General features: G+C 36.1%; 1 protein-coding gene across 4 annotated transcripts in view; it reads left to right on the top strand.

Moving 5' to 3' along the window:
• LOC131050633 (uncharacterized) overlaps positions 1–15,339 on the top strand; it is a 312,685-nt gene that overhangs the window by 148,831 nt on the left and 148,515 nt on the right. For all 4 annotated transcript variants that reach the window (XR_009358716.1, XM_057984836.2, XM_057984833.2 and 1 more), the window contains 2 exons: positions 159–215; positions 890–967. Coding sequence is in view for 3 of the 4 variants with exons in the window: in XM_057984836.2 (XP_057840819.2) it covers positions 159–215; positions 890–967 (135 nt within the window). In the remaining variant the exon portion in view is untranslated. The remainder of the gene's footprint in view (positions 1–158; positions 216–889; positions 968–15,339) is intronic.

The following is a 15,339-nucleotide window of genomic DNA, read 5'->3' as shown; positions in this document are numbered from 1 at the left end:
ATGAATAAGAGTAAATATCATTAGTCGTAAAGCAAAGTCATTTTATATTTATATAATCCTTGTATTACTTTCACAGGAATAAGATTCTTTTGTGAAAAAGAATATTTATTGTGGGGCACTTGATTGACAGAGTCTGGTTTATTTGGTGTGCCTTGTAGCAAGGAGGGTTGGGCCATTCTCAGATAATAATAAAGCGTATGGGTCATCTTGCTCAGGTATGGAATTAGTGAAAGCTCATTGGTTTTCTTAATTGAAACCTTATTGGTTTTCATCAGAGACGAAAATTATGAAAGCAAAAAAAAGATGAAAATTATGAACTTGTGATTCTATGAATTCTATTTTTCAGAACAAACAACAATGGTTGTTTGTTGGATATTTAAACCCTATAATCTCCAATCATGAAAATGCTTACAGTGGTACATGTCAGGTGACACCCAATGAAATAAAACAAGTTTATTGCTGGATATAAAATTATAACTTCCCTTGAGATATTTCAGAAGAAAAATCTATTTGTTGATTGTTTTTTCTGCATGATCACAGTGATATGGTTTAACTGCTGCCTTAGTATAGTTGTTTTTTCTTGAAGGAATATAAATTAAAGTACAGTTCTCAATCTTTTGCTTTTAATTCGGTACTGTATTTCTTTTCCACCAATTGCAATATGTATATTTCTGTTCATATTATCCTTTGCTTGCAATATGAGCATACTTGATAAAGGTGAAACTGGTTTTCATACATATACAGTATTATCTGTTTATGTTGTAAAAAATTGTTTAAGAATTCCATTACACATTCCAGCTAACATGATAAATGACTGTGGATATCTGACTGTTCCATATAATTTCTGATCTATTGTACATAATGATTTTGTCAATTTTGTTGCATGTAGATACTATTGGATATGAACCAACTGCAAGAAGCTGAGAATTTGCAACGGAAGATTTTGCATATTCTGGAGGTGTCAAAGGTCACTCTCTCTTTCTCTGTGTGTGTGTGTGACGTTGACTGAATTTCTTCCTTTTTATCATAAGGAGAACTTAGAATGGTTTGGGACAATGAGTAGACCTCTCATAGGTCTGCAACCGTGCTTAACCTAGCAATAATGTAGTTATGATCTTCTAGTTGCTTCTCTAGTTTTAAGATAGAGGCTTTGTCAAAAATGATACCTTGTTCTCTATCTTTCTTCACAAGTAAATACTGCAACTTCAAGAACTGTTCACTGTGTTTGCATAGGGTAGGATGGCAATATTATTTGTGTTTTATGCTATTTTGGGAAGATATATAAGATAAGGCTAAGCAACACAGGCAGCAATGTTATACGAAGAGCACAGTGCGACATATTAGGTTGGGACATTGGTAATAAAAACAGGAATTTAGCACCATACAAAATGGACCAATTGTAAATTTGAACCAAGAAATGATTACTTGGAGGGTACATTGACTTGAATATATAGGCTGGATTGAGTTCTTCTGAACATCGAACTGTGTTTTAAAAGAGCTGTTCCTGGCAATGGGCTTTGTAGACCAGTTTCTACAAACAAGAGGCAGCTTGAAATAACTGAAACTTTGTAATCTATGGCTCACCATATTAACATATCTTTCCTCAAACAAACCCCAAATAACAAATTCAACTTTTGTAGAGGACAGCTAACATTCATTAGATATAACTACATGACATGCTCCAAAAATACACTGTCCAAGAAACAGTAACTAATACTGAAAGCTGTCACTTTACAACTTTTAACATGATTAATATTATTTCTTTCCTGTGATAAATTTGTTGAAATTAAGTTAAAACAGAATTTGGCTTATAATGATTGAAATATCAACATTATCTACTTTATTTCTTGCAAAGTACAAAATAGATCAATAATCAAAAGCTAAGCTAAGTATAAGAGAACCCTATCCAAATACAAGTGATTTTCACAGTAAATAGTTTTTACTAACTGCAATTCATGAGTTTACACAAGGTGTAGACCAGACAACCTTCTCCATCTATGTGAAAATAGAGTAGGAATGAAGAAAGATCAACTGTCATATGTATACATCATTTATCAATATTTATAATTTGAACCAGCACGTATATATATGTATCTAGATAACTAAGAACACCAGCACTCCTCATGTCCATTAACAAACACTCTCAAGTTAAATGTTGTTTTACATCATTTATCAATATTTATAATTTGAACCAGCACGTATATATATGCATCTAGATAACTAAGAACACCAGCACTCATCATGTCCATTAACAAACATTATCTACTCTCAAGTTAAATGTTGTTAAAAACATCTTTAAACCACAAAATGGACCAGTTGTTAAATATGTACAGATTTCCAGAGGATATAACATGCCACTTCTTATCTTTATGTCATTAGTATGTCAATCAATGGTTGCTGGTAAGACATTCTAAACTTCTTAATTTTTTTAGAAAGGAGTACTCATATCTTCCTTGTTAATTCACCAGCCATTGTTTCCACTTTCCATTATCAATCAATTTCCACAACAATGGCTTTGCTTATCCAAAGATTGGTGGTTATTTTTGTTTTGATCTGTAATAGTGATATATTTTATTAATTATATAGGAAGAAAAGATTACAATAAAATTCCAGCCAAAATTGGGCTGCTGATAATCAAAAACCCTGTCCCCACCCTACATCTACCATTTGCATGCCGCTCGAAAAACAACCCTTCCTGTCATCACCCAGGACCGAGAGCCGAAGCTCCACATAATAGACCACCTATACATTGCAAAATAACCCTCCCCCCAGACTTTGAACATTAAAACATAATCATAGAGATTTACAACACCAAAGAAACCATCCGTACCCTAGTCAATAGACATCATTACAAAAAACCATCCAAACACAATATGCCATAGCCATTTATCCTTCAAAACCAAAACAAGGTATTTTCAAAAAACTGCCCTGTTTTTTCTTGGGTGCCGACCACCTTTCTTAGGTTTTCCACCTTGCCATCCCACTTGCATTTGCCGCACTGCCAACCCGAGTCCTTCGCACATGCAGTGATCTCCCGTGACCCCCTGAATTGGGATCATCGTCCATCAACGCCACTACAAACGCCCTTTGGGCCTCCTTGTTCCTAATGAATGCCTTGATTGTATCCAACCCAATAAGGGCCTCCGCTCTTCGCTCGTCCTTATCACAGTCCGGTGGCCACCTCATGAAAGTGATGAGCTCATAAATTTCCTCCGCCCGCGGGTCCTCCATGCCCTCCCTCACATCAAAGCTCACCCTTGGCATAGCCCATTCTAGAATGGCATCCAGACCCTCAAGCCATTCCTTCTCTAGAATCGAATTCATGACCCACTTGATAGTGTCTGTGGGTTCGCCTAAATCCAGACCGCAGGCAATGACCATACAAATAATATCCATGTTGGTCTTATACCTATGTTTGAGTTGTAGAAAGGTGTCGCCAACCAAAATTTCATCGCTTGAATAAACTCTGCATCCCTAAATAGGAAAAACCGCTTCAACCACCTAGCAGTTACCTTATCATGAAAGGCAACCTGCAGTCGAGAGGTGATAAGTGTGAAATTTGCCTCCATCCTGCACCCCACCTCAGAATTCTCTGTCACACCCTTTTGCAAATGCTGCCACCTTGCACAACCCCTGTCCTGCTTATATCGCCACCTTGCACAACCCCTGTCCCATCACTCCAACTCCCCTACCATGCCATAAATGATCGCATGCTTCAAAGGACGACGCCACTAATTATCTAGCCAAGTAATCTATCTAAAATCCTTGAGGTGTACTTCTCCCACTTCAGTGAATAATGACACCCATTTAGAAAGTACATCAGCCTCATGATTTCCCGCACGCTTGACGTGGCTCACCTGATAGTGTTGTAAGTTCTCCAACTCAGCTTTGATAGCCACAATGTTCTTTTGTAAATGCCACACCTGAATTTCTCCTCCAATAATCACATTAACGATTATCATTGAATCCCCTTCCAGGTGAATGGTGTGCAACCATAATTTCTTCCCCATTTTAATCCCAAAAAGGGCCACTTCAGCCTCCACCACATTCTTCGTTTCATCTTCAATTCTTTTCCCTCTGATTGCCACTATGTTCCCCTCCCAATCTTTCACCACACATCCAATACCCAAGGGTCCAGGGTTCCATTTGGAAGCCCCATCAAAATTAACTTTATGCCATCCCTCGGTTTTTCCCACTTCGCCTCCTTTTGAAGATCTCCTCCCAAATGCCCTCGGGTCTACCCCTTAACAAGCTAAAGATTGGTGGTTATTAAGTAGACACTTATATAGTGTACAAATTTGTAATAGCACAATATATAGAATTTCTGAAGTGCATATTCAAGGATTTGTTCCAATGAACATATGACCAAGGCAAGCTTCAAGTGATAAGCACTCATTTCAAAAATAATTTTGATGAGATCTCATATGTTACTTCTCAGGTGAAGATTGAGTTGTAATTTTGACCATAGTGAATTGAGGCAAAACAACTAAATTGAATTGTTATATTGTAGATTATAATTTAAGATCAAGCATATGTGATGCAGGGGCGTCTAGGTCCACAAGCAATTGTGTATCACCAAAGTTAGAATAATGGTAGTTGTGGAGATATTGGCTGTGTGTGGTTTTTGGGCAATGCTTGGATGAGTTTTGAGGTATAAGAATGTTCCAGCTTACTTTAGCATCAAATTAAAGTACAACTGCATCTTCAATGATGACCTATTTCATCTTTGGCAACATAGTGTCTTTGGTAGGTAGTGTCATGATGTTTTCACACATTACCCCTTTGCAAATGGGGACCCCCACTTTTTGCTTTGTAGATTAGGTGTTTTAGTGTTTTGTTTTTGCTTGGCAATAATTTTGTAGTTTTTAGCCTTTGCTTGTGAGAAGGGTATGTTTTTTCAGTCTAGGGTTGGGAGTGTCTTGAGGGTGCAATGTCTTGTCCTTGGTGTGGTCACATCAGGATGCCAAGTTTCATGTCTAAAACCCATGATAGAGCATTAGGAGTGAGTTTTAGGGGTGAGATAGTGGAAAGTGCAAAATCTTGTCAAAAGTTGTCAATCTTGCGAAATGTTGTTGAGATCACAAAAAAATGTTGCAAAGTTGTCAAGGAAGGGTCGTTGTGAGAGTTGATGTTTCAATATTGATGAATGATGAAAATCTTTGAAGATATGATGTCTTGACAAGGAATGGTCGGATTTTCCGACCTTAAAAGGATAAGAATTAAGGAATTTTATGAAGATTCTTGTTTAAGTTGTGGGAGTACGATTTGTTTCAAAATCCTAAGATGATTGTGGAGTTTAAAGTTAAAATGATCAATTCTTTGCTTGAATTCGTACATTTAAATGTAAATTTCAAGACTTAAACATGGATTTGCATTCCCAAATTGGATGTTTCCTTGGGTGTTTTGTTCAAGTTCATTGATAACTCTTCATTGGCATTCATTTGTCCTTGCTCAATATGGAATTGCGCTCATCACTCTTGAAAATTCCAGCTCAATCATGGATTTGTGTGCTTATTTCCAGCTCAAAGGGTGAAGATGCGACCTAGATTTTGGCTGGAACATGGATCAGCGCTCAATAGTGCAGCTTAGATGAGAAATCCCGTCCAACGTTCTAGCTTGCACAAGGTCTAGCGCTCATCACTCTTGAAAGTCCATCTCCCCCAATGGATAGCACTCAATCTTGTCCTTCCACACATAGGGATTGTGCTCAACAAGATCATTTATCCCTTTGTCTCTAAAATCCACGCTTAGCTTTGAGTCTCTATACACCACATAAACCCACCTTATAATTAGTTGTTGTCCTTAGGGACATCTAAAATCCGCCTAGCAGAAGAGGCTTAATCCCTAGCAACACTTCATTGCCGCCTTGTCCTTATCCTTGGTTGGCCCTACTTGGAAGGGAAATGCGAAAGGTAATAGTCAAAACATGGGATTAACAATCCCTAGGTCGGCTAGGTCAAGTATGAATATGAATTCAACATAAGAAGCCTATAAGATAAAGATCAAATGTTCATTTCAAAAAACAAATCCAATTCACAAATCATTAATGGAGCAGACCTCAAGTGAAGTTCATAAGACCTCAGGCAAATTTGTCCAAGCCCTAGTGGGAACTTATGACCTGATTGAGGCGAATTCCACCAGCAAAGTGCATTTCCAGATTCACATTTCTTGATTTGTCAATGTTATTTCTAGATTGATAGGGTTTTAGGGGCCCGATTTGTTAGGTGTTTGTCTTATTTTCCAATCAATCCATTATGTATGATGCTAAATTTCTTTGTTTTACCAGTGTTTTAGGCCTGAATATGTGCAAATTTCCGCCTGATTTGAGGCAAATTCAAAATCACACATAGAGCAAAATTGATAGGAGGCTGATTTGAAGCGAATTTCAAGGTTCGATGCGGGATTCACATTCAAGGAGATGTGATGAATTAATTGCGTGGAGGAGTTCAGGTTTTACATCCAAGACGAAGAGTATGAGGGATTCAACTATGAAAAGGATTTTTCAATCACCAATGCAAGGATAAGATCAACACATACCAAGGCGTGCACAAGGTTTACATTTCAATGATGGAGTCAAGGAGAAACATCATCATGACTTCAAAGATGCATCTTGGAGTAGACTTCAAAGGATTGATCTACAAGCATGGCAAGGATTGAAAGGGATCAAGGCAATATTGCTCTACATGTGGATCATCACAACCTCAAAGATTCAATTACATGAAGACAAGGACTCACCAATACATATTCAAGACATTCATGGAGGGGGCACAATGAAGAACATCTCAACACAAGTGAATGAATCAAGTTTCAAGGATGAAATGAAAGATCAACACCTTCAAAGATATCAGTGAAGAAGCAAATGAAAGAAAGCAACAATGCAAATGCAAGATCAAAAACTAAGATTGCAAATGGAAGAGGCTATAACAATCTTGTATTTCCTTTGGAATTCCAAGAATTGAGGTTTGTACAACAAAGGATTTCACAACTATTACAAGGAGTTCAATCGTATCAAGGACATGTTCCACATTCAAAGAACTCCACCAAGGAATCCAAGTCCAAGACGAAGAATTTTAGGATCAAGGAGCATCAAGTAGAGATGTAGTTCAAGGTGAATTCCTTACTATGAAGTGGAAATGCAATATAAAAAATGATTCCGAAACGTGAAGATATGAAGTGAAATATGATCAAGGAATGAATGATAGTTTCAAAAGAGGAAAGCAAAGTTAGAAACTTGATCGCCAAGATGATACAATTTGGGAATATAATTCATTACGATTAGTCAAGCTTGGAAATGTTGGGTATCAAGAGATATTGGTCAAGATGGAAGACTTCTTTGTGAAAATTCACAAAGAGGAAGCTGAGTTGGTGCCTAGTCACATTCAACCAATCAAATAATTCAAAGTGAAGGCATCCAAGTTAAATGAACTTACTCATCCTACGAAGAAGACAACTACACATGTGACATGGCATTATATCAAATATAGTTCCATTACCTAACTTTATTTCTCATTGGTCCAAATTCAAGGAAGGATGTGTCTTAAGCAATGTAATTTTCTCATTGGTCAAGAAGAGCTAGTTATAACTAACGCTAATTAGGGTTTCATCATGTAATCGACCATTGATCTTAAATCAATCCTGGCCATTGAATTGTAATTGAGACCTCTATATAAGGCTCAATCCTCTCATTTGTAAAGGTTAATAGTTAATTGTTAGAGAATAGTGGATAGTTAGCAGTAGAGTAGGAGGGAAGGCAAAAATTTGTTGCCAAGGCTTGATGGAATAAACATACTACTTTCATTGAAGATATGGTGGATTTTTTTTGTTATTTCAACATGTTACATGGTTTCTACTTCTCAAAGCATTAAGATTTGTTGATTAGTTGAATGGAAGATCTTATTGTTCATTCATGGTAAAGCCCAACATTCATACCATTTGGACTTTTTTGATTGCAAATTGCAGTGCGTGGCTAGACTGAACTTAATTGCTCTATGCTCATTGTTCATGGTGTTGGTGTACATAAGTGATATGAAAATCATTCGCTTACCCTTTGGAGATTGGACCATCTTTGTGTAGCTGTTTCCTCATGGCTAAGCAAATCTTGGTTTGGTTTCATCGAGTCAAAAATGAGTTCTTACATTGTTAGGTGTTAGTTTAGATTTCCTATCCCTTTTTTTTCTTTTTGTCTTTTACTTTTCAAGTGAGTTTAGATTTTGTTGCGCGAATCGCACACCCATCCTCGTCTTGGACAGGGACCCCCCAGTTTGTGCCTTTCTGTCCTGACCCTGAAATTTGGCTAAGTCTAGAATGTCCTGATTCTGAAATTTGACTAAGTCTAAAAACTGAGGAATCCTCCAAAAACTAGAATTTGCAATATAACTCCTGGAGGGCCGAAACCACTCTCAAACATCCTGGAAGTATATATGGAATATAACTTAAAGTATAAGAATTTTTTATTATACTTAAATGTTATATTCCATTAAATGATCCTTCAGCGAGATCTGGACAAACTCGTACAAGTGCCCAAGCTCGCACTTCTTGAAAAAAACGACTAAAATCGCTAAAATCCTCAATTTCGGACCCTGGGGCTAAAATGTGAAAAAGTTCAAAAGTTGCGAAAATGCCCCAGAGGTCCGAATTTCACTTAAGTTGTCCAATTTCGAACCCTGGGCCAAAAAGTGAAAAAGTTGACAAAACTGGCTGGAGGTCCGAAATTCACTTAACTTGCCAAAAGTGCTTTTAGGTCCGAATTTCACTCAAACACCCAATTTCGGACCCTGGCTCCGAAATTTGAAAGTTTGTTATAAATTTGCAAAAAGACCCTAGAGGTCCGAAAATCACTTAAAATCCCCAATTTCGGACCATGGGGCAAAAAGTTGAAAAAGTAAAAAACTTGCCAAAAGGTGGTTTAGGTCCGAAAATATTCTTAGTTCGCCCAAAACGCTTGAAAACTCTGAAATTCCAAAAATGCCTAAGGATCCGAAGTTCGTTGAATTTGCAAAAATAGCCATATGGTCCGAAGTTTTTTTTTGATTTTCAAAAACGCCTTCAAACCTCCGAAATTTGCAAACGCGTTTATAGATCCAAAGTTTTACAAAGGGCATTTAGGTCCGAAATTTCTATAGATTACAAAAAAAAACGCTGGGAGCTCCGAAATCTGTTTAAGTTCGCAAAATATGCTTCAAAATGCTGAAAGCTCCAGAAGGTTAAAATCGCGAATAATACCTTTGGGCACCAAAACGTTAAAACCTCCAAAAAATCCGAACTTCACTTTAAGATTTCGCAAAAACGTTGAATGGTCCGAAATTCTGGACAAGTTGTAAAAACCGCCTTAAGCTCCGAATTTGGCATTAAAATCGCGAAATTTCCAAACGTGTTTAGCTTCGAAAATATTTCCAGTTTGCCAAAAAACGCTAAATGCTCCGAAATTTGCAAAACAAGCCAAAGGGTCCGAAGTTTTTGAAAATTGCAGAATAGCGTCTAAGTTCATCGAAATTCACCAGAAAAGCATTAGAGTTAGAGTTTTAAAATTTGCAGAAGTTCTTCAAACCTCCAGAATCGCACTATAAGAAACCATTCAAACACCATAAAACCATTCAAAACGCCCAAGAGTCCAAAGGTAAAATCACGCAGAAGTAAATCGACCAAGGATCAGATTTCACATTCGAAGAGAAAGGAGAAGCATTTTCAAGATACATCTCACAAAGAGCTTCTCAAACTAGACTCCATTAAATTTAATATTTGTTAAATTAATTAATTTTTCAAATTGATTTAATGAAATGAAATTGGTTGATTGATCGCAGGATGTCATTAAAAAACCAGGTGAAGGCCTCAAACGCAAATCAAGGAAGGATCGCAATCCAAAGCCAGGCACTGAAGACTGGAAAAGAAAAGATGCAGGATCAAAGCAACTGAGCATTGGGAACCGTGCCATTGAACAAAGATAAAGTCCACTGGTGAAATTGAAGGCAAAAAGCAAAAGAACACTTTGAATGCTGCAAGTTTATGCATTCTCAAAAAAGCACACAGCTGGATTTAAGTCCAGAAATTCAGTTTTAAAACTGAAACAACTTTATTGTAAACTGCCTATGGGTCCCGTGCAAGATATTTTTGTGGATAACTATTCCCAACCACCAAGAAGATTGGATAGACTCAAATTAATGCCAAAACAGTTGTAGGTGGTTGAAATTGTGGTTGGTTGGATAACTGAGAATTGATTAGGCATGGGTCAAAGCTGCTAGCTTCTGGAAGACAGATCAGGACCCTTGGATGCAGTCCATCCTAGCCTTCGATTCAAAATTGTAATATCTATAAAAGGCAGAGGCCTTTCTTTTGTAAAGGGTTAGATTGTTAGATAGTCAGATGGTTAGATAGTTAGATTTTAGAGTTAGAATAGGTTAGATCTTAGCAGTAGCATAGAGATGCTGCAGAAATTGTTGTAATAGGTAGTTGAAATCAATATATAAACATTGATTTGATGTTTATTGTCTTGTTTTCATCCTGTTTGCATGGTTTCTTTCAGCATTTTATATAGATCTTTCTATTTTGGGTGTGTAGGTATTTGATAGATTCAGGCTCATACCACTGAGGATATACTGATTGTGTATCCTTGTGTGTGGTTAACCCGAGCCTTCGATTGTGCTTAGTTCAATTGCAGATGTCTGTCTAAGCTGTGCCAGAATTGGGTGCTTAGCCGTGCGTCTCCAGTCTGAAAATCTTCCAAGTTCCTTTGAAGATTGCACCGTTCCTGCAAGGTTGTGAGCTATTCTGGCCAAGTAGGAATTGGTTATGTTGAATCCGTCTACCCGCATACCAGTGTTGTTAGTTTTAGATCTCCTAACCCTTTCCTTTTTCTCTTTATTGCGTAATTCGAAAATCATAGCAGACTAGCTTGTTGCAAATCGTAAGTCCCCTTGTGTTTCCAGCAAAAACACATCAAGCCACTGAGAGATCTCGCAGTCAAGACCTGACAAAAGAAACCTTGAGGTTGTCCCCTCTGATCAAATATAAAAAATAGCATTAGGGACTTCCTTATCTCAATAGAGAGTAGGATAATCAGTCGGCTATTCTATTCTGCGTTGGCCGTATGGAGTTTGCAGCAATGCGATTTCATCCACGTCAATAGATTCCACATTCTAGTTGTTTTGCGAAGTGTAAGTCCCTTCGTGATTACCAGCAATATCACATCACATACACTGAGTCTATACTTAATTTATAGTCGATTGTTTGCATTGTAAACCTTGGAGTTGCCTTATTTGATCACATTGTTTAGCATATGAGGTTTCTTTGTTCAAGAGGGGATATAATACTTAGTATTTTATTCTGTGTTCGAGGTTTCCTAAAAAATACAATTATCATCTTTGACAACATGTAGTTATGACTTTTGGAACAACTATGATTTAATGAGCAAGGTGAATTTTGTTGGAAATGTTGTCATTGATTTCAACGGTATATAGACAATTGGAATTGTTGTTATTGATGTCAAAGGTGAGAAGATTAATTGTAATTGATGTCAAAGAAAGTGGATGAGATTGTCATTGATGTCAATGGAGATGCCAAGATCGAGGAGGAGTAGAAGTGAAGTCAAGATTATGTTGTGTTGCCAAATCAAGCAATTGCACATTCTTGTAGGGTTGGGATCAGAGGTAGAAGGATAATGAATTACCATTGTTAAAGGTGGGAACATGGTTGTGAATATATTGGTGAAAGTGCATGGCTGATTAGCAAAATGTTTGATTATGAATGGGATCACCATTGTCTTTACTTTGCTTTAATTGATCCTCACTCATTACATTTGAGAAATAATAAAACATGATATGCTTCACTTTTAATGGAGGGCACAAATTGATCATCTTTGCTCCTTTGCTTTGCTTTATTTGATGTTTATCCTTCACTTCAACTCATATACCAACTAGTGTGCCACTTATGCTTTAATTCTATTTTCACTTTGGGAAAGAAAATATGCTGTTAGTGTCTAGGAGAACTTAGGAGCCAAATTACTATTATTATTTTTAACTTATTTTAGCATCATAAAGCATTCTGTTCTGAATCAAATCATGTATTTGCTTATGTGGATGATAATTTTTAGTCCTCAATGGACAACATATTAGGGATTTGGAACGTTTAATGCCAAATTGGCACTCATCAGGGATTTTCTTTGATGGACACCAAATCAACTATTCGATGCCTTGAAAGCCAAAAGCAAAAGTTGGAGCGCATTGGGAGGTTTTCTTGATGGATACCAAAACTAAAATTATGAAAATGATGGCAAAAATGAACAATACATGAAGTTCTCTTTGATAATTTTTGAATGGTTTCACAAAAACTCTTAATATTTAATTAAAATTGCTCCAATTTTTCATTCTCAAATGTTGTGCCATAAAACTTTTTACTTCAGTGAGTTTTCCATCTATGTATTGCCTCTTGGAACCATTTCACCCGATGAAACTTGAATTTGTATTGTTAACATTCTGCCTTTGCCATCCACTACTTTTTGCTAAATAAAGCAAAAAACACAACTTTCTGAAAATAGAAATTTGTGATTTTCATGCTTATCTACTCAATTTGGGATATACATCAAAAGAAATTAGTAGGTTTTTCTAGAAATAGAAGTTTTGATCACTATACTTCACTGAAATTGCTTAACTTGAATGTTAGACTCTTAAAAGTTACAACTTTATGCTCGTGAGATGATTCTAATATTTGATCATGTCCTTTTGTTTTGGATAAGATTTGCCTCAGCCTCAATCCTTAGTGCCCGTGCCTAGTATTTGCCATCATAGTCTTTCTTTGAGCTTCACCCTTTCTTTCCTTTGCTGATGTTGGAGCCTTCTTCAGGTTTTATAGCTTGATAGTGTTAATGACAAGCATTCTACATACATTGTTAGTAGATCAAGATGGAGAGCACATAATGATTTGACCATTTTGCCAGGAAAGATAACATAGTTGACATTGATGTGAGAAGAATGACCTAATATTTGGGCACATTTATGATTATACACAAAACTCTTTGGGGGGTAGCAAATTTGGATACCTATATAGTTGATGTATTTAAGACATTTGTATTTTGGGCTTACTTTGTATTCAATTGAACTATTCATATCTTAGGAGCTTCAGCTAGTTTTTTAATTATTTTTTATGTAAAGTATTTTTAAAACTTATACATGTCATTCTACTCTTAGATTTTTAATAGTTATTTTGTTCCTAATTGCTGCTAAGATTGTTGTTCAATTTTTGTTTTGACTTTTTGCATTATCTCATGCTTTGTGAAATACTACAAGCTTCTATTGTTGTGTTTACTGAGATAGATTATTGTAGCCTTGTGTGCAGTATTCTTATTCAATTTGCTGAATCATATATCTGCTATCCTAAATCCAATTCCATTGTGTACTCATCTTCTTCTAGCCATTGATTTTAGCTAGTAGAAGTTAGCATGTCTTCGCTTCCTCTAGATTAGATTTTCCACATTAGAAATGATATTAAAGCGTCTCTTGTCTTGTTTTGAAGTGCTGATTAGCCTTGTGCCTGATCTGATAACAGAATGACGTGTTTACTTATAGTTTGTTTGTGTGTCCTTGTTTCTATGTAAAATATTTCTCATTTCTTTCAGTCTTCAAAAGGGAACTTTGCCTACAAATTTGACGGAAGGTTTTCCCTTAAGCATTGTACTAAACACTACCTAAGCAGTAAAAGCATTATTCTCTATATTCTCTATGTATTGTTCATGGCTATGATTTGTTATTCCAATTATTCTTCTATACTACAACTTGTAGTTTGGTAATGTAGATTTTATAGTAAATGCTTCAAGTGCTATAAAAGGGATTAGTTTAAAGTGATTTGATTCTTTGTTGTTATTATTTCCTTGTCATGCGTAATCTTTTTGAGATTTTTTTTTTGTTGCTATTTCTTTTTCTTCTTTTGCTGTGCAAATTGGGGTTGTGTTGTAGCACATTATAAAAGGCATGGGATAGAATTTGGTACTTGTTTGAACAGCTGACTGGGCTAATCTTTCTAGGTTTCTTTGTGTCAAACTCTAGCTAAATGGCCTTTTTTATAGATAATACTGCATCAGAACAGGTGGGTTTTGTACTCTAGTTGCTGCTCTCTGTTAATCCTTCCCATTTTTAAAATTTATCCATCAGGTGACGGTTTACCAAGGTTCAGTTTGTAAATTCTCCCTAGTTCAGCACTCCTGATTCCTTCTGTATTCTGAGAGTGTGTGTATAAATAATAATAATAATATATATATATATAGTAGCTTTGGATTTGTAGAATTGCATATGCTGCAAAAAAGGTATACTTCATTGAAGTTTTCTTGGCAAAGTGAGAGGGATCGAATTTTCCAATCAACCTTAAGCTGGTGGAATAGGATGTTTGCTGTTTTGATTGGCTGAAAGTGGAAGTTATCAGATTATGGGGTATGGGATAGCTGACCAGCATAAGAGTTTTCTCGAATCAAGGATATCATAGTAACTTGCTTTAGTGTTGTTTTTGATTAGTGAATTTGGGATTTTTAGCCTGGCCTAGGCCAGGTGAGGTCACAAATGGGGGACCTCATCCCTGGCATTGTAACGTTCCCATTGCCAACCTGAAGACAACTAGAATTGATAAAGGATTAAATAAGTTTTAATTAAATATTTAAACTTAGTAGTCAAACTCTTATGTATATAGGAGGGCATTCCATACAGATATCATCATTACAATAATGAAAGGATGAAGGTAACAGACAGGACAATCATACATTCAGCAATATGAAGGGAGTGTATGACATAATGGAATCATGAATGACACCAAGAATTGATCACTATGAATTGCTATAAGAATTCCAATAAACACAAGCAATAACAAGCAACGCTATGACTCTTACTTGGTCTGTGTTGATAGCATGAAGGGAATTGTTATCGATATCAGGCGTAGGAGGCAGTGCTTGATACGTATAGATGAATAAAGGGAGTATTAAAATAATAAATATATCTATTCTTTAATGGTCATCTTCTATTCTTAGTGGTCATCTTACTTGACTTATTTAGCTGTTTAGCTTTTTAGTCGACTCATTTAGCTTTTTAGCTTTGTAGTTCGTTAGGTGAAACTATTGCTTCTTTATTAAGAACGCATAGTTTGCTTTTTAGATTTTATCCTTTTAGCTTTATTTAGCACTTTAAGCGTTTTAGCTTCATGTTGAAGCTTTAGATTAATGGTTCGTTCTTTTTAGAACACCGTCTTGTAATTCCTTTATATACGGTTGTATATTTGTAATTAATATATTCAATATCATCCAATTATTCATTCAATTATTTTTCAGAGTCAACGATGATAATAAGTATCAACTTGTAACATAATATT

Source organism: Cryptomeria japonica, chromosome 8 (assembly GCF_030272615.1).
Source record: "Cryptomeria japonica chromosome 8, Sugi_1.0, whole genome shotgun sequence".
Taxonomy (NCBI): domain Eukaryota; kingdom Viridiplantae; phylum Streptophyta; class Pinopsida; order Cupressales; family Cupressaceae; genus Cryptomeria; species Cryptomeria japonica.
Note: the sequence above shows the minus strand (reverse complement) of the source record. Positions and strands in the feature narration are given on the sequence as shown.